Source organism: Caretta caretta, chromosome 4 (assembly GCF_965140235.1).
Source record: "Caretta caretta isolate rCarCar2 chromosome 4, rCarCar1.hap1, whole genome shotgun sequence".
NCBI lineage: Eukaryota > Metazoa > Chordata > Testudines > Cheloniidae > Caretta > Caretta caretta.
Window position 1 is genome coordinate 30,018,948 of NC_134209.1, and position 19,124 is coordinate 30,038,071.

Here is a 19,124-nt window from a genome sequence, read left to right on the forward strand (position 1 = left end):
ATAGATCTCCACTGTCAGGAAGTTCCTCCTTACATTCGGGCTTAATTTTCATTTTTCTTAATTTTGTTTGTAAGTTATAGTACAGTTACATTGTCAATTTAAAAAAATGTCAAGCATAAGTTACCAATAAGATTAAATCGTGTTTTCTTAATGGAGTAGGAGGCATGAAAAGGCTGCATTTCTGTGCCGGCACTCCTGAGTAGTACCCTATGCTCTGTTAGAATGGGGCTGTTAGAGGAACAAACAACAAGCCCTTAAAAAAGAAAACTAACGTATGCTACTTTTTGGTTTGTTAGGTTAATGGGGAAAGCGTGATAGGAGTTTCTCATGCAAATGCAGTAAGCAGTATTCATCAGGCAAAAGGGCTAATGAACTTCACTGATTCTAGAAACATGCCCTCCAGTGGTTTTACAAATCAGATATCCGATTTTTCCAAGAACAGTGATCACTCAGGTAAGGAGCAGGGATTTGAATATCTGTGTACTCCTCAGTTCAAGAGTGGGAGAGCGAGTAGGCAATAAAGATTTCAAAATAAAAGACCATTTTAACTTCTTGAACATCTTAAATTTGACATTCATTTCTATAATGTGTTTTTCTGGTCCTGTATTCTCTCCTAAACGAGTTATTTGCCAAGAGAAGGAGAAGTGGAGTCATGGGATCAGAGTTGGAATTCTGTAGCATAGTCAAGGAAGGAGCGTCAATAATTATTAGTATCTTAGAGAATATATAGAATATCCTCTTGATGCCCCATTTTTGTCATTCACTTCCTTTATAAGCATTAATCTTTTTATATTCCTTTCCCCCATGTTGTTTGTTTTATTTTTCTAGAAACTGAGATACTGGAGGATGACTATTTTGATGAGGATGACCACAATGACGTTGTCCAGTATCTGTTGAATGTTGTAGACGAGGAAGCCCAGAACCTCTTAAATCGCAATAATGCAACCAAAGGTGACCATCTGCTAGGTACCATAAGCCATCAAAAAGCTAAACCCAGGAAATGAACACTGAATGGGCTTTTGGTTAGCTAACAGAAGGTGGTGGAATGGAAGTAGCTTGCAAACTGAATTTTTCCAATTAAAGGGATGGTGCGTCTAATAAGAGGATCTTTCTGTGAAGTCCGGGTTTTGTAAATCTGGTCTTTATTTTAAATAATTTTGGGGTATGCATTACTACCTGCAATTGTTTGTGGGTAGAACTGATTATGTTTAGATGTCTTGGTTTGCAGGTGTAGTCAGGCACCCAAACTACATCCCTGGTGGTTACAAAATTGTGAGAGCAATTTTTGAAAAATATAAAATATTTTTTTCTTTGCAAATCTGCTCCTTTAATTTTCAGCCAATTTTATAGTTTCCTTTCTTCCTAGTGCTGCAAGAGTCAGCACTCCCTTTTCGTTACTGCTCTATCTTCACAAAAGAATAATCACCGTCAACTGAAATGAGCATGATTATGGGAACAGTGGTTGCTAATTGCTCATGTGAGGTATCACTGGGGGCTTGCACATAGTTCAGTGAATTAAAGCAAACTCTGGTGGCTGTTACTGTGGTCACCAGATTTGAGACACCACTCACCAGTTTATAACTATTTTAACCCTTGTCCTTCTGCTCCTTCCTGAACTTGCTGGCCTATTTTCATCTATTAACATTCTCTTAAAACTACAGACTCAGAGCCTCTGCTGGTGTAAATCTGTGTGGTTCCATTACTGCCAAACTTACACCCGCTGGGATCTGGCCCATTGTATACAGCAGTACGGCTGGTGTGCTAAACCTGAGAGATGTAGCAGCAGTGACATAGCTAAAGTAGGTCAGATTTTATCCTGTTCAATTTTATGATGGCTCATTAATATAGGAAGTAACTAGAATCCAGGTGTAGACCTAGTCCTACTGTGAGTGAGACTCATGTTGCTGGGTTAAGATCTTGCCATCCTTTTATAGTAGGTACATTAGCTCAAAACTGATACAAATAACCATGTTTTTCCACTGAATGCATCCGATGAAGTGAGCTGTAGCTCACGAAAGCTCATGCTCAAATAAATTGGTTAGTCTCTAAGGTGCCACAAGTCCTCCTTTTCTTTTTGCGTGTAGTTAAACTACATTTAAACAACCCCAAATTTTGATTCTGTGCCAAGAATGATGAAGTACGATGGCCTGATTAATATTTATGGCAAGGCCCCTTTACACCCCTCTGGCAATGTAAAGGGAACTTTACTGGGTGCCAGTGCAGTTTGTGCCCACTTTAAGGCTGCTTTACACTGCCAAAGTGGTATAAAGGACTTTTAGTGTAAATGAGAATCAGGCCCGTAATCTACCATTAGTCCTATGGTCTGCAGTGACAGTGAAGAGTTGTTAAGAATGAATGTCAGGTCTCGTACACTTAGAACCAATTTTTTTCTGGTTTCTTAGCTGCAGGCACTATTTTTCTTATTATATTTGAATGGAAATATGAGCATTTTCACTTAACCTACCCATAACATCACTTCTGTATAGCTCTGTCTTCTAATGTATTTCTCCAGCAGGTTCTTTAGAGACCAATGGGAAGCTGGCAGAAGAAAAAGCTGAAGACACAGACTGTGATGGGTCATCTTTGCCTGAAGACTTTCCAGAGGTAAAATGAAAAGATGTTGGCAGTGTCTTTATTTGCCGATTTCCTAGACTATTTACATTGACTTCTCGTTCCCTCGATCACACTGAATTTGTGGAAATAATTTCATCAACATTTTAAATTTAACTGTCACTGCCATTTGATTGGCCTCCAGAAAACAGTGTTTATAAACCAAGAGTATGGAAATAGTTTTTGAAATACTGTATAATAATTAAATTGTGAGAAATTAACCATGCAAGAGAACAAACCAGAAAATTTATGTTTGCTGTTCCTGGCAGGAAGTAATGAAAGCCAACAGTTTTTAAAAGTGTAATGATAATAAAATGCCAATACAATGCTATTTCAATCATTCTAGCCAGAAAGCTTCCTCAGTTCATAGAAGGTTAGGAAAAATCAGAGCATTTCAAATATTTTGCGGAGTATCTGTAAAGAGTCCAAATCTGAGGCTACTTCACCTTTCTGCTCAGAAAAACTAATGTTCACAAACAGATTCTGTACCACCTTCACTCTACACTTCCCCATGTTGTCCTATGTTGCATCAGTTAATAGATGTCCAGACTCCACAGCAAATGTATCCAGTTTATAGAATCCCCCTATCCAGTGTACACTCACTGTTTGTACTTCCGGCCTAGGTACAACTGTGACTCAACACCAGGGCCCTTGATCTGTAACCTCTCTGTAGGGGATCTAAAAGAGAGACTCCCCTTGGTTCAGGCACCAGCAGCTGGGCTAAGTTGGTCTCAGTTGTGAGTCGCTCTTGACATTTTTTACACTTACACTGCCTGGGCTCTGTTAATCAAAAAATAAAATTAAAAAGCTCCTTACCTCTCTTGAGTATTCTACTTCTATTCATGCATATGCAACATATTTCATTTGGGGGCAAAACTCACAGGTGCTCTGTCCTTTCGCTTTCTGTTTGATGTATGGGTACGGGTATAGGCTGACTTGGCAGGGGATTGTCACTGAGTTATATGTTGAGCAGAGCCACAAGCAGATTTTCCGCCTGATGGAATTTGAGCTCTGCATTGTTTCGGAAGTGAGTATGGTGAACATTTGATTATGTGTAGAACTAGAGCCAGGCCATCTCTCCTTCCTAGTCCTAGTCTTCACTATGGTTATACTGGCAAGCCCTCCAAGTGTAGATGCAGCTTATATCACCAAAAGTGTTTTCCCCAGTATAGCGTACACCAGTTCTCTGGAGAAAATAAGATGTACACACACTAGGGCTTTTGGCAAAAAAAAAAAAAAAATCACACCCCTAACCAACATTACTAGCACAGAGAGACTGAAGCTGGAAGAAGAGCCGGGGAGGGGCTCTAGGCTGGGATATGATTTTACTTCTCCAACTGCTCCACATTCCCCAGTGCAGAGGCTGAATGTTTGGGGATTTTGTGGTTGGGTGGATTTCCTGGAAGAATAGAGATTGTCAGTGCATAATGCTTTCAGTGTGGTACCCTGGACAAATACTTAATTTACTTGTTAACATTGTTCTGGTTTATAAAATAAAAGTGTGCTTGTTGTACAGTCCCCTTCCAACATAACTCACTATACTTTGAAATGCTTCCTTCACTAGCCGACACAAATAAATGGTTGTGAAGAACATTGTGAAGACAAAGTAGTGCCTGAAAGGTGAGATTTTTAAGTGGAATTTAAGAGTAACATAATTTTTACAGCTCGGTGAAGTGAGGGAAGATAAAGCACAAGCAAACCCCGTGTATATATATATCTGTCTGTTGACATGTTGATATAAGATGGCTTTGTGTCTGTTCATGTTATCTGAGAGGTCATGATATTATTTAGTGCTATAGAACCTGATGTCAAGTGGGGTGTTCAAGGCCATCAGTCGTGAATTATGAACAGTACAAATTTGCTGTAGGACTCTATTTTGCTTCTCAACTACTGGAACATAATTAGGATGAAAAAATATTCAGATCCTGGCTTGCATAGTCCCCCAGTTGCCTCCACATTATGCCAGCAATGTCCCTCTGCCATGTACATTGGCCAAACCAGACAGTCTGTATGCAAAAGAATAAATGGACACAAATCTGACATCAGGAATCATAACATTCAAAAACTGGTAGGGGAACACTTCAACCTCTCTGGCCACTCAGTAAAAGATCTAAGGGTGGCAATTTTGCAACAGAAAAGCTTCAAAAACAGACTCCAGTGAGAAACTGCTGAGCTTGAATTAATATGCAAAGTAGATACCATTAACATGGGTTTGAATAGAGACTGGGAGTGGCTGGGTCATTACACATATTGAATCTATTTCCCTAAGTTAAAAGAAAAGGAGTACTTGTGGCACCTTAGAGACTAACCAATTTATTTGAGCATGAGCTTTCGTGAGCTACAGCTCACTTCATCAGATGCATCCGATGAAGTGAGCTGTAGCTCACGAAAGCTCATGCTCAAATAAATTGGTTAGTCTCTAAGGTGCCACAAGTACTCCTTTTCTTTTTGCGAATACAGACTAACACGGCTGTTACTCTGTTCCCTAAGTTAAGTATCCTCACACCTTCTTGTCAACTGTCTAAATGGGCCATCTTGATTATCACTACAAAAGTTTTTTTCTCCTGCCGATAATAGCTCATCTTAATTAATTGGCCTCTTACAGTTTGTATGGCAACTTCCACCTTCTCTGTATGTATATATATATCTTCTTACTATATGTTCCATTCTGTGCATCCGATGAAGTGGGCCGTAGCCCACAAAAGCTTATGCTCTAATAAATTTTTTAGTCTCTAAGGTGCCACAAGTACTCCTGTTCTTTTTGCTGATACAGACTAACATGGCTGCAACGCTGAAACTTTTAATCTGTAGATCGCTTGTTTGAATCCAGCCCAGGACAGCAGTGTTTGAAAGTTGCTTCTTTCTGACTGTGATTTAACTGACTGAATGAACAGACATTTCCGTGTGGGAATGTATCCCCATCAATATCACCATCAAAACTGCCAGTAGCTGCCACCTTCCGTAGTCCAAAGTCCAGACAGGCTTATGGTGGTCCTTGCCAAACTGGATTGAGGTGTCCTGCTCTGAGAATGTGAGGAATCTGCACTGCGGATATTTTGTGGAGAAATGTTTTAGCTACGTAGGTTCTTATTCCACAAGCATCACCATGGTATCTGAGTCCCTTTCAGACATGCATACAATAACGTAACAGCAAAGGTTCCTCCTCTGTTCTTCTCCTGCTAGTCTTAAATGAGAGAATCTTCAGTCATGACTCAAGCATAATAAAGTAAAATATAACAAAGGCAGCTACACTGTGTTGCTATGAGGAAAACTTCAGAAAACTTAACTGCTTAATGGCTGTTTTTCTCAAATAAATCCAGACTTCAGTTTATTTTTGTATAATCATTTTGCCTGCAAAAATACAGATCAAACTAGAAAGTCATTGGTATGTGTGAATGGATGTAAAACATGTCTGTATGTATCATATAATTACATTTGTAACATGCGCGCACACACACATATAGTTGCATGAGCAAACTTAATTCTGGCATTTCTCAATATTTGGGCACTTGATGTTGCAACTTTCGTGCTCTTTAATGTAGCTTTTTGTTTGCAGTATGTGTGTTATAGATAATATGTCATTTAAATTTACTTCAGTAAGGCTAAAAAATAATTAGAAGCTAAGGCTTCTGTCTTCAAGGAACAACAATAAGAATTGGTCCAGAAAATATCCTTTTTGAGTTTCTCTCTTTTTAAGAAAGTTCCCTACATTTGAATTATGTAATATGATTCATAATCTCTGTGTATTACATTAATAACTATCATCATGGAATTAAACCTCTTATTTTGGTTGAATCTATGGAATACATGAAATATTTATTTCTTATTGTCGTTTATAAATTTGATCTAAATTTAAGAATTCTGCACTTTTCTAAATGATCTCATGTGTTGTAGGGTCTTCTGTTTACAGAAAATGTTCATATTTAAAATTGAAATGTATTGTTCTGATAGGAAGTGAGAAACCTTTACATTCTTTGCTTTTCTAGGTCACCTCAACAACCTCTGGTGGGACAAGCAGATGAAGATGAAATTACATGGGGAAGTGATGAACTCCCTATTGAATCAATAAATCAGGAACATCGAACTAAAGGCAAGGACTTGAACAAATAAACAATCAGTGGAAAATGAGGATTACAATAATGTAATCATGTCAGAAATGTATTTGAACATGTTCTGGATATTGTTAAGGTCCCAGTCCTGAGAAGAGCAGTCAATGGGAAATCAGGGTGCTCAAGAGCTCATCGGAGTGGATCATAATAATTCAAGCTTGTAAACCCTTTTTCACGCAAGGGTGTAATCCCACTGATTCACTGAATGCTCATCTGAGCAAGGGATTGCAGAATTGAGCCCATAGCAATTGAGCCCATAGCTGCAGCCAGTTCCCTTCCATAATAGCTATTTTACGAAAGCTGCAAGGGCATATGGTGAAATGTGCAATTGGACTGAGATCCTATAGGCATCTATTGAGTGCTGACTCCACACTCTAAATTCCCACCATTTTCCTCATTACTTTGGGTCTGATTTTGCCATCTTTATTGAAGTCAATGGACCTACTCCCAGAATAAGGTTCTGCGCAACATGAGTAAGGGTGGCAGAACTGGGTGTCTATCTTTAGCATCTTGAATATGTTCAGGAATATGTTCCATTATCTGAATTCATATTCATAAATCATATCTATGGCATCTGTGCTTCAAAGTGCTTTTTAACTTAGGAAAAATAAACTTCAACATAAACTATTCTAGTAAACTTTTTGTATGATTCAGTGGTCACAAGATATTTTTTAACTCATGTCAAGGAAACTTTGATTATTAACAAGTTGTGTGGTGTTTGAAAGAATAAAGAATGACGTGCTTTTCTAAACCAAGATTTTTTGAAAAACTGTAATGCAGTTAACACATCTTACGCTTTTATCATTAAAATGCATTTTAAGGTGAAGTTTTAAAGAAAAAACTGCAAGGTGTGAGCTTGCACTTTTAAATATAAGGTCTCTGGCTCAAGTGTAGAGTTCTGCTTTCATATTTATGTGTATGGTCATTGATCTTGCAAATTACAGTGCGTCAAGAATCCATTCTAAAAATGCATTTATTGATTATTTCAGCGTATTGACTGCACGGAAATTAAAGATGAAAATTACTTATTCATGGTTTCTCAAATGTTGACATTTTTAATCATGAATTGATCTGTATACAGTTCTGGGGAAAATAGTGATAAAAGGTAGCAAGCATTACCAATGAAGAGATAATGCTGGAAGGATTGTTTCTCTTATGGGTGATCTTTTCTATATAATATAACAAATATATGTATAAATAAGCAATTGACAACCTGAAAACTGGATGTGGTGGTACCTGGGAAATCTCTCATTTTATAGCACTGCACTATAGCACGCTATACACTGTCCTTTCTGTTAGCTGTTTTTATATGTGCACATAAATCAATCTTCTTCTGCTGCTAGATTGCCTTTTAGTGACAAATGAAGAGCTCTCTGCACTCCCAATTGTCAGAGTGCTTCCTTCAGGCAAATATACTGGAGCCAAATTGAAGTCAGTCATCCGAATGTTACGTGGACTACTGGAACAAGGAATTCCTTCCAAGGAGATTGAGGTAAACAAACACAGGCTATTTTCAGTCCTTTGTAGACCTCTTTTAAATATGAATCATGCAATGAAAATACTCTTCACTGGGGCAGTGTGAAGCAGGTAGAAACGTAGGGCTTGATTCTACACGGCCAAAGCAAAAGAAAGGAAAGAATACTTTTCCTCCCCTCTGTTTCAGTTTAACTACATTAACTAGACTGAGCTATATTGGCTTTGGATCTAGAAATGTGATTGAGACTTGCCTGTTTCTTCAAATCCATTAATAATAATACTAATTAATAATTATTTTTTAACCAGCACATAAGATGACAGGTTTCAGAGTAGCAGCCATGTTAGTCTGTATCCACAAAAAGAAAAGGAGGATTTGTGGCACCTTAGAGACTAGCAAGTTTATTTGAGCACAAGCTTTCGTGAGCTACAGCTCACTTCATCGAATGCATTCAGTGGAAAATACAGTGGGGAGATTTATATACACAGAGAACATGAAACAATGGGTGTTACCATACACACTGTAACGAGAGTGATCACTTAAGGTGAGCTATTACCAGCAGGAGAGAGAAAAGCCCTTTTGTAGTGATAATGAAGGTGGGCCATTTCCAGCAGTTGACAAGAACATCTGAGGTGGAAAATGTAATGACCTCTGCAAAATCCAGCTGACACGATTAAAACATGAATCTCTACTCTTGTTAAAATTGTTAATATGTTACCAAATATTAAAACTTCCAGGACAAGATTTCAAAGTAATTACAAGAAGATAGGGTTGTTTTTTTTTTTGCAAGGCTGCATGCCTTACTCCCATATGGTGTGACTGTAAATTGTAACTACATGGGGATCGAATACTTGATAATGGACTCTTCAGTTTAGCAGAGAAAGGTATAACAAGATCCAATGGCAGGAAGTTGTAGCTAAACACTTTCATACTAGAAATGAGGTGTACATTTTTAATCATGCGGTTAATTAACCATTAGAACAATTTACCAAGGGTCATGGTGGATTCTCCATCATTGGCAATTTTAAAGTCAAGATTGGATGTTTTACAAAAAAATATTCTTTAGTTCAAAAGGAATTATTTTGGGGAAATTATATGGCCTGTATTACACATAGGTCAGACTAGATGATCACACAATGGTCCCTTTGGCCTTGGAATCTATGAATCTATAGGTTTCAGAGTAGCAGCCGTGTTAGTCTGTATCCACAAAAAGAAAAGGAGGACTTGTGGCACCTTAGAGACTAACAAATTTATTTGAGCAGAAGCTTTTGTGAGCTACAGCTCACTTCATCGGCTGCATTCAGTGGAAAATACAGTGGGGAGATTTATATACCCAGAGAAGATGAAACAATGGGTGTGTTTCATGTTCTCTGTGTATATAAATCTTCCCACTGTATTAGATGACAGTATTTGGTGTATATTGATGACATCTTCATCATCTGGACCCATGGAAAAGAAGCCCTTGAGGAATTCCACCATGATTTCAACAATTTCCATCCCACCATCAACCTCAGCCTGGACCAGTCCAAACAAGAGATCCACTTCCTGGACACTATGGTGCTAAGAAGCGATGGTCACATAAACATAAACACCACCCTATACCGGAAACCTACTGACCGCTATTCCTACCTACATGCCTCCAGCTTTCACCCAGATCACACCACACGATCCATTGTCTACAGCCAAGCTCTACGATACAACTGCATTTGCTCCAACCCCTCAGACAGAGACAAACACCTACAAGATCTCTATCAAGCATTCTTACAACTACAGTACCCACCCGCTGAAGTGAAGAAACAGATTGACAGAACCAGAAGAGTACCCAGAAGTCACCTACTACAGGACAGGCCCAACAAAGAAAATAACAGAATGCCACTAGCCATCACCTTCAGCCCCCAACTAAAACCTCTCCAACGCATCATCAAGGATCTACAACCTATCCTGAAGGAAGACCCATCACTTTCACAGATCTTGGCAGACAGGCCAGTCCTTGCTTACAGACAGCCCCCCAACCTGAAGCAAATACTCACCAGCAACCACATACCACACAACAGAACCACTAACCCAGGAACCTATCCTTGCAACAAAGCCCATTGCCAACTGTGTCCACATATCTATTCAGGGGACACCATCATAGGGCCTAATTGCATTAGCCACGCTATCAGATGCTCGTTCACCTGCACATCTATCAATGTGATATATGCCATCATGTGCCAGCAATGCCCCTCTGCCATGTACATTGGTCAAACTGGACAGTCTCTACGTAAAAGAATAATTGGACACAAATCAGATGTCAAGAATTATAACATTCATAAACCAGTTGGAGAATACTTCAGTGTCTCTGGTCACTCGATTACAGACCTAAAAGTCGCAATATTACAACAAAAAGACTTCAAAAACAGACTCCAGTGAGAGACTGCTGAATTGGAATTAATTTGCAAACTGGATACAATTAACTTAGACTTGAATAGAGACTGGGAGTGGATGGGTCATTTACACAAAGTAAAAGTATTTCCCCATGTTTATTCCCCCCCTTCCCCCCTCCCACTGTTCCTCAGATGTTCTTGTCAACTGCTGGAAACGGCCCACCTTGATTATCACTACAGTATTATCACTACTTCCCTCTTCCCTCCCCCCCCCCCCCCGCTGGTATTAGCCCATCTTAAGTGATCAGTCTCCTTACAGTGTGTATGATAACACCCATTGTTTCATGTTCTCTGTGTATATAAATCTCCCCACTGTATTTTCCACTGAATGCATCCGATGAAGTGAGCTGTAGCTCACGAAAGCTTATGCTCAAATAAATTGGTTAGTCAGTAAGGTGCCACAAGTACTCCTTTTCTTTTTGCGAATACAGACTAACACGGCTGCTACTCTGAAACCTGTCATTTCTATATGTGTCTAATAGATACTGTTAGTCACTTGACAGTTAAAAATTGATGACATTTTGTTTATCCCAGCAGTTATTAATATGAACTGACTATCTGTTTATAGAACCTGCAAGACTTAAAGCCTTTGGATCAGTGTTTGGTTGGACAAACTAAAGAGAACAGGAGGAAGAACAGATATAAAAATATACTTCCCTGTAAGTCCTAAGTAATCTGATGATAAACTTTTATGTTGATTTCACCAGAAAAGCAGTGTGGTCTGGTGGCTTTGACATCAGACTGGTAAGTCCTGACTCCTATTCCCAGTTCTTCTGTTGAGTTAGTGTGTGACTGGACAGACCATTAAACCTCTTTGCACCTATTGTCCCTATCTGTAACAAAGAGATAATGCTGCTTGCCCACCCTTTTAAAGCACTTTGCGATATGTGGATGAAAATCATTCTATGAGTGCACCTGCTTGTTATTTTGTGCCTCCCATCCTTTCCCTCCACTCTCACATAAAACTTTAATTCTATTTAAGCAGCAGATCCTGTTTGTCACATACGATAGACATAAACATAGGAGGACAGACCGTGCTCTTAGTTATACCATTGTAAATCTGGAGTGCAAAAGTATAATAATTAATATTAATATACTGTATCAATCTCACTATAAAAGAATTATGTTTATATTCCGTTAGTTACATATGCAAGAGACGTAAAGTCTGAGTCTAGAACTGGGAGCCAGAAAGTCTTGAGTTCTAATTTCTGCTCTGACAGAGTCTCTCTGAAACCGTGGGTAAGACACTATCGGTTCGTTTACACTTTGAGCTGAGGATGTGATTCCCAGCTTGAGGAGACATATTTGTGCTAACTCAGAGCTGTGACAGGGGGAGGGGCAAGCTTCCCCTAGTGTGTATCTAGGGTCTCTGACGGGCATGCACTTGGGGCAATAGCCCATCTCGCTGCTTGCACTGCTGAGGCCACATTCTCATTTTAGTGATCTAACCTGATAAGAGCTAGCGTGAGCATGTTTCCTGGAGCTGGGAATTTCACCCCCAGCTCTGACTGTAAACATACCCACAGAGCCTGATTTCTAGGAATGCTGAAAGCCCAGAACTTCAGTTCTTGTCCGTGACAACAGCAAAGGCTCTGCACCACTGATAATCAGATTCTTAACCTCGCTGCCTCTTTTTCCTTATGTGATGTGGAGTTAATACTTTTTTCAAATAGGATGTTGTGATGATTCATTAATATTTGTGAGATGAAAAGTACTCCATAAGTGTTTACATGACCTAGGTTTAATTGTGGGTATATGGACCAGGGCTGTCGATTAATCGCAGTTAACTCACGCGATTAACTAAAAAAAATTAACTGTGATTAAAAAAATTAATTGCATTTATAACCATAGAATACCAATTTCCATTTATTAAATATTTTGGATGTTTTTCTACATTTTCAAATGTATTGATTTCTATTATAACACAGAATACAAAGTGTACAGTGCTCACTTGTTATTTTTTATTACAAATATTTGCGCTGTAAAAATGATAAAAGAAAGAGTATTTTTCAATTCACCTCATACAAGTACTGTAGAGCAATCTCTTTATCATGAAAGTGTAACTTACAAATGTAGATATATTTTTTTTTGTTACATAACTGCACTCAAAAACAAAACAATGCAAAACTTTAGAGCCTACGAGTCTACTCAGTCCTACTTCTTGTTCAGCCAATTGTTAAGACAAACAAGTTTACATTTACAGGAGATACTGCTGACTGCTTCTTATTTACAATGTCACCTGCAAGTGAGAACAGGCTTTCGCATGGCACTTTTGTAGCAGACATAGCAAGGTATTTACATACCAGGTATGCTAAACATTCATATGCCCCTTCATGCTTCGGCCAACATTCCAGAGGACATGCTTCCACGCTGATGACGCTCGTTTAAAAAATAATGCGTTAATTAAATTTGTGACTGAACTCCTTGGAGGATAATTGTTTGTCTCCTGCTCTGTTTTACCTGCATTCTGCATATATTTCATGTTGTAGCAGTCTCAGATGATGACCCAGCACATGTTCGTTTTAGAACACTTTCACAGCAGATTTGACAAAACGCAAAGAAGGTACCAATGTGAGATTTCTAAAGATAGATACAGCACTGGACCCAGAGCAGAACCCATCGTCAGCATGGACATGTATTCTGGAATGGTGATTGAAGCATAAAGGGACTTATGAATCTTTAGCGCATCTGGCACGTAAATATCTTGCAATGCCAGCTACAACACTGCCATGAGAACGCCTGTTCTCACTTTCAAGTGACATTGTAAACAAGACGTGGGCAGCATTATCTTCTGCAAATTGTAACTAAACTTGTTTGTCTGAGTGATTGGCTGAAGTAGGACTGAGTGGACTTGTAGGTTCTAAAGTTTTGCATTGTTTTATTTTTGAATGAAGTTATTTTTTGTACATAATTCTACATTTGTAAGTTCAACTTTCATGATAAAGAGATTGCACTACAGTACTTGTATTAGGTGAATTGAAAAATACTATTTCTTTTGTTTTTTACAGTGCAAATATTTGTAATAAAAATAAATATAAAGTGAGCACTGTACACTTTCTATTCTGTGTTGTAATTGAAATTAATGTATTTGAAATTGTAGAAAACATCCACAAATATTTAAATATATGGTATTCTATTATTTTTAACAGTGCGATTATTTGTGTGATTAATCGTGGCAAATATTTTTTTAACCGCACGATTAATCGCGATTTTTTTTAATCGCTTGACAGCCCTAGTATGGACATATATAATTAAAATATGTTTTCTATGTTGGGATTGCAGATGATACCACTAGAGTGTCCCTAGGAACTGAAGGTGGATACATCAATGCCAGCTTCATTAGAATGCCCGTGGGGAATGAAGAATTTGTCTACATTGCATGTCAAGGACCACTCCCTACTACAGTAGCAGACTTCTGGCAAATGACTTGGGAACAAAAGTGTACTGTAATAGCCATGATGACCCAGGAAGTAGAAGGAGAAAAGATAAAATGCCAGCGCTATTGGCCCGATGTACTTGGCAAAACTATCATGGTCAATGACCGACTCCGGCTGGCCCTTGTGAGATTGCAACAGTTGAAAGGCTTTGTCATTAGAGTGCTGGAGCTAGAAGATATTCAAGTAAGTGAATCAAGTCAGTCTACATTCTGTGGGTTTCTGGGGTGATTGGGCAGGTTCCTTTTTTGTTTGCTTGGCATGGATCCCTTCAGTCCAGCCAGAGCTGGTCTAAACTTCCGCATCCTGAAAAAACCACAGGATTACTTTTTTAAAAAATCTTTTTTGTCCTTATTTCTTCTGACTATTATGATTGGGCCACTCTTCCTCCATGTAGGAATTTGAGTGAGCAGCTTCTTTCACCACTGGAATAAAATTCTGCATAAGCTAGGTGGAGACTTTTTCAGCAGGTAGCATTTCTCCAGTGCTCAAGGACATCACCTCACAATGCTAATGTGCCTCTATAAGAGCAGGTCAGGACATGGCCCCATATATGCGTTACTGATAATGCCTTAGCTTTAGAAACAGAAAGATTTATTAAAATTAAATTCATTTGTAGGGTCAGTTTCCTGGATGGATGACTTTGTGCTAGTAATGCAGCTAGGACAATGAAACTAAACTGGTCACTTTCACCTTTGCGCATAGTCCATGTCCTTTGCTCTCAAGCTCTAATACACTCTCATCAGGCTTATTTTCCACACATGGCAGGAAAAGGTTGAAATTCAAACAAATTCAGGTTTGTAATCATGTCAGGCATTGTAAAAATTGTTCTGTTCACAAACCCTAAATTTTGGGTCACTGTTAATTGGCAAGTCTCCCTTCACAGTGAGCTGTTTGGCCACAGAATGTTCTTAGGCCAGTCTTACAACTTCTGGCAGTCTGCGTTGCCATTTCTGCCTATATTTGTTCTGTCTCTTTTAAAACCTTAGACTGGTGAATTACGGCGTGTTTCTCATCTGAATTTCACTGCCTGGCCAGACCATGACACACCATCTCAACCAGACGACCTGCTCACTTTCATCTCCTACATGCGGCACATCCATAAATCGGGACCTATTATCACTCACTGCAGTGCAGGCATTGGACGTTCAGGGACACTTATTTGTATCGATGTCGTTCTAGGATTAATCAGCAAGGATCTTGATGTGAGTACCCAGAGGATAGATTGAACTGTGCTTTTCACTCAGTGAACTGTGAGCCCTAGGAGCTATTTGGTTATTTTACTAGTGTGCAACTATTTTGAATCAAGGACTCTGGTTATACCTTAACCTGATTTATGAGGTATGTGGTATAAAACAGCAATAATTGTGAAAAGCAGAAATATGGAGCACAAGAAAAAAAATCTAAAAACACTTGATCTTCCTAGGTTTCAGAGCCTGAGCTCCAGCCTGAGTCGCAACTTCCAAGTGCTGTCTGTGCAGCTATTTTTAGAGCATGAGCGTGAGCCCCTGTAGCCCAGGTCTGTCGACTGGGACTGGGAGACTCCCTCGAGCTCCAGAACACGGTGTAGACATACCCTTATAGGGTTAGAAGGACAAGGCCAAAATTTACAGATCAGCAAAGTAAGAAAAACGCTGCTTGAGAACTTTGAGAGTGGTGTAAGGACATTTACTTTGTATATTTTCACATGTGATGCAGACAATTTGTTTCAGTGGTTATGAAGCTTTTTTTGAATCTCAATATCTGTTGTCATGAAATAACTATTGTCTGATACCCCCACGTAACTTCCTGTGACTGTGAATTTAAATAAATAAAAATAGAAAAATATTCATAAGCCCCATCATTTTGCACAACTGTGAAAATGTAAATAAACATATTAAAAGCTTAAAAATAAACATGGATACTATCCATCAAAATTGTAAAAAAATATAATTCTGACAAGCCTAGTTATTTAGTGACTGTAGTAATTCTTTATCCTAAATGAATTAAATACTCACATTTCTTCTTACGAGTGTTTTTATAAAATGTGCTTTAGTCAACATTAAGCGATCTAATACTCTCGTTTTTAAGAAACTCCCTGATTTTACTCTGAGATGTGGGTCTGTTTGAACACTTTACACTGTAACATTTAAATATTTGATTTAATTGAATTATGAAACAGAAAACATTCAGTGCTTTTTTCATAAACAGTTTGGACATTTTGTGGCAGCTATGATAAATACAATCAGAAGCTGTGGGATGCAGTAGTTAGCAACCCTTTATCCAAACAAAGGAGGCTGCAATAAAGCAAAACCAAAATAGGTCACTGTTCCAGCTCCTATGCCTGAACCTAAGTCAGTGATGTGGTAAAAGAGCTTTTGTAACAGAATTTAGGATGCCATGCCATGCTTCACAGAGATTATGTACTCCTTGTCCACCGGAGGGCACTAGCAACCTCATTTTAAAGTCGTCCCATCCACCAATTCATGGAGCAATCGCTTTCCTATTTCTTGATGTAAAATAAAGTGTATTGGCAGCACATTAGAGCCCAATCCAGCAAAGCATGTAAGCACATGCTTAATTTTGAGCACTTTTATAGTTCCATGGAAGTCAAAGGGAGTGTATACATACTTAAAATTGAGCCCATACTTAGTGCTTTGCTTGATTAGGGCCAGAGTGTGCAGCACCCTGGCAGACTTAGCTTTGGTAGAATAAAGACTGGGGAGTATAAGGGTGTGCTGAGCAGGTAAAATGAAAGGTAAAAGAAAAGTAGATGATGTACTCAGATCTCGCGTATTTATTGCACTCGTACAGGATCTACTGTATGCTTTCCATATACTGTACTGTATGTCCATAACTTGGTGGATTTACTGGCATTTGACTGCTTACTAGATGAAACTGAAAATTCCCTGCTGTGCCACAGGTGTATTTTCCTGTATATAATGTGGTTTTGTTATAACATCTCACTTGTTGCTACCGTCTATTTGCTTTTGGCAGTTTGACATCTCTGATTTGGTGCGTACAATGAGACTACAGAGACATGGAATGGTTCAGACGGAGGTATGTCTACCTTGGTTTATCAAGTTGTGCTTTAATAAAGATTTTGAACTGAATTTCTGATCTCTCAAAAAATTGTGATAAGCATATAGATTGTGCTAGATGTCTGGATTAGGAAATATTGTAGAATGACTTACTTTGTACCCCATAAACTCAACCTCAGTGTTGCTGGAGTGAAATCAAATGCTAATATAGGGACAGAATTCATAATAATGCATGTACTTTTGGATATGCTTCACCACGTGCAAATACAAGGGCATGCAAACATAAATCTGGCAAGTATAAGTGTGTGCAAATTTACATGTAGTGAACTGTGTTAATCTATGAAAGATCTGACATCGTCTCATTTGAGAATTCTTGCATTAAACCCCTTATTCCATTCTGAGAAACACTTTTACTCCAACTGGAAGTAATAGCATATTAGTGTCTTTTTACCTATTCTAAGGCTAAAAAAAGCAACTGCATTTTATCTGCTGCTGTTATCCATAGCAGTATGGTAATTGGATGGATGGCTTTTCGGACGGAAAGGTTGAAAAAGCCTCCTAACCTGAACCTAGAGAAGACAGTGAATACAAAATCAGGGAGTTCTCAACCCTTATTTAATAAAAAATACAGAATTATCCAGAAATAGCCCCAAACCCTGTGGTATCCTCATTGTAAACTGGGAGGTTGCATCACAGACCTGGGTTCTATTCCCAGCTGTGCCACTGACCTGCTGTGTGACCTTGGTCCCATCACTTCACTTCTTGGTGCTTCCCTTTCCTCATTTGTAAGCTGCTCTGAGGTCTGCAGATGACAGGCCCTATATAAGGACAAAGTGATGGTGGGATTAGGAATCAAACTAAATATTAACCAGGAGGTGAATCCACATGAAGTACACTTGAAAACTGAGAAGCCCATTCTTCACCCCCTTGTTCTCTTTAAACATTGTCTCATAACATTCACTCATCACACTCTCTCGTTAATAATGTATATGAAACCGTATTCAAGTCAGGAACTCCGCCACCTGTGAAGTACAGGTAGAGGCACCTTGTTTAGCGAGTGTGAACATTTTGATTAACGTGTTTATGATTCTTCCTCTCACAGGATCAGTACGTTTTCTGCTATCAGGTTGTCCTCTATGTCCTGAAACATCTCCAAGCTGAAGAACAGAAGAGAGGCAAATAAAATACCAGCGCCCGCAGTGCTTTTTTAATTTAAAAAAAAAAAAAGGCAACAGAAGCAGAGGCTCCTGCGTATTTTGTTGGTTCTGCCAATATTATTCCAGTCCTTTTCTTCATTCTCTGTCAGCCATCTCTTCCGCGCAGTCTGTCCTTCAGGCCACTTATAGTACATGGTGAAGGGCAAGACAATGCAGTACCACTACGCCCCTCCGTAGTGCTGGGGTTCCTTGTGTACCAGGAAAAAGAATATTTAATAAAGTTGCATTTTTGCAGCTTCCTTACTCTTTGATAAATTACTGAAGTAAAAACGTTTTAATTAAAAATTTCAATAATGCCTTCTGTGGGTATGCAACTATTTTTTAGCATTTGTTTCTGCCGCAGTGGGAGGAGGGTGGGAAAATAAGGCAGTATTTTATCCTGGTGGACTTTCCTACAGGGACATTTTATTAGTCTATTTTAAAAGCTTGTTTATAGCAGATCTCTCTTTTTCAGCATTTTGATGTAGTAGAGCGATTTTATAGGGGATACTTGAAATCAGTGTTTAAGCTTTACAAGACGCCTGTTAGCCTAGAAAAGAGCAGTGAATGTTTACTGTAAGTATCACAGTTTATAATGTTTACTTCATAAGCCTGTCATGTATATATTTATATACTTTTACACACAAAAAAAGCTGAATTATCAGGTGCCTAAACTTATAACTGATTAGGCATTTCCACTGTGTAAATAAAAATACACTTTAAAATGTATGTAGGTGTGTTTTCTGTCCATGTTTTCTGTCCTTACACTGCAATCTTCACTGTGCTATCTGAGCACCTTATATGTCAAATCAAATGGACCTATGCCTTTTATCTTACTTTCCATTTCTTCCCCTG

At 38.7% G+C, this 19,124-nt stretch overlaps 1 protein-coding gene across 10 annotated transcripts in view; it reads left to right on the forward strand.

Annotated features, from left to right (window-relative positions):
- The window catches only part of PTPN13 (protein tyrosine phosphatase non-receptor type 13), a 188,126-nt gene extending 169,128 nt beyond the window's left edge, over positions 1–18,998 (forward strand). For 7 of the 10 annotated variants that reach the window (XM_075127500.1, XM_048847084.2, XM_048847087.2 and 4 more), the window contains 11 exons: positions 297–453; positions 829–966; positions 2,513–2,604; positions 4,175–4,230; positions 6,597–6,700; positions 8,063–8,211; positions 11,188–11,278; positions 13,902–14,239; positions 15,043–15,258; positions 17,030–17,092; positions 18,176–18,998. In XM_075127500.1, coding sequence (XP_074983601.1) covers positions 297–453; positions 829–966; positions 2,513–2,604; positions 4,175–4,230; positions 6,597–6,700; positions 8,063–8,211; positions 11,188–11,278; positions 13,902–14,239; positions 15,043–15,258; positions 17,030–17,092; positions 18,176–18,256 — 1,485 coding nt within the window. In that variant the 3' untranslated portion in view covers positions 18,257–18,998. The remainder of the gene's footprint in view (positions 1–296; positions 454–828; positions 967–2,512; positions 2,605–4,174; positions 4,231–6,596; positions 6,701–8,062; positions 8,212–11,187; positions 11,279–13,901; positions 14,240–15,042; positions 15,259–17,029; positions 17,093–18,175) is intronic. The other 3 variants (XM_048847086.2, XM_048847089.2, XM_048847090.2) reach the window with 3 other exon arrangements.
- Positions 18,999–19,124: the final 126 nt, after the last annotated feature.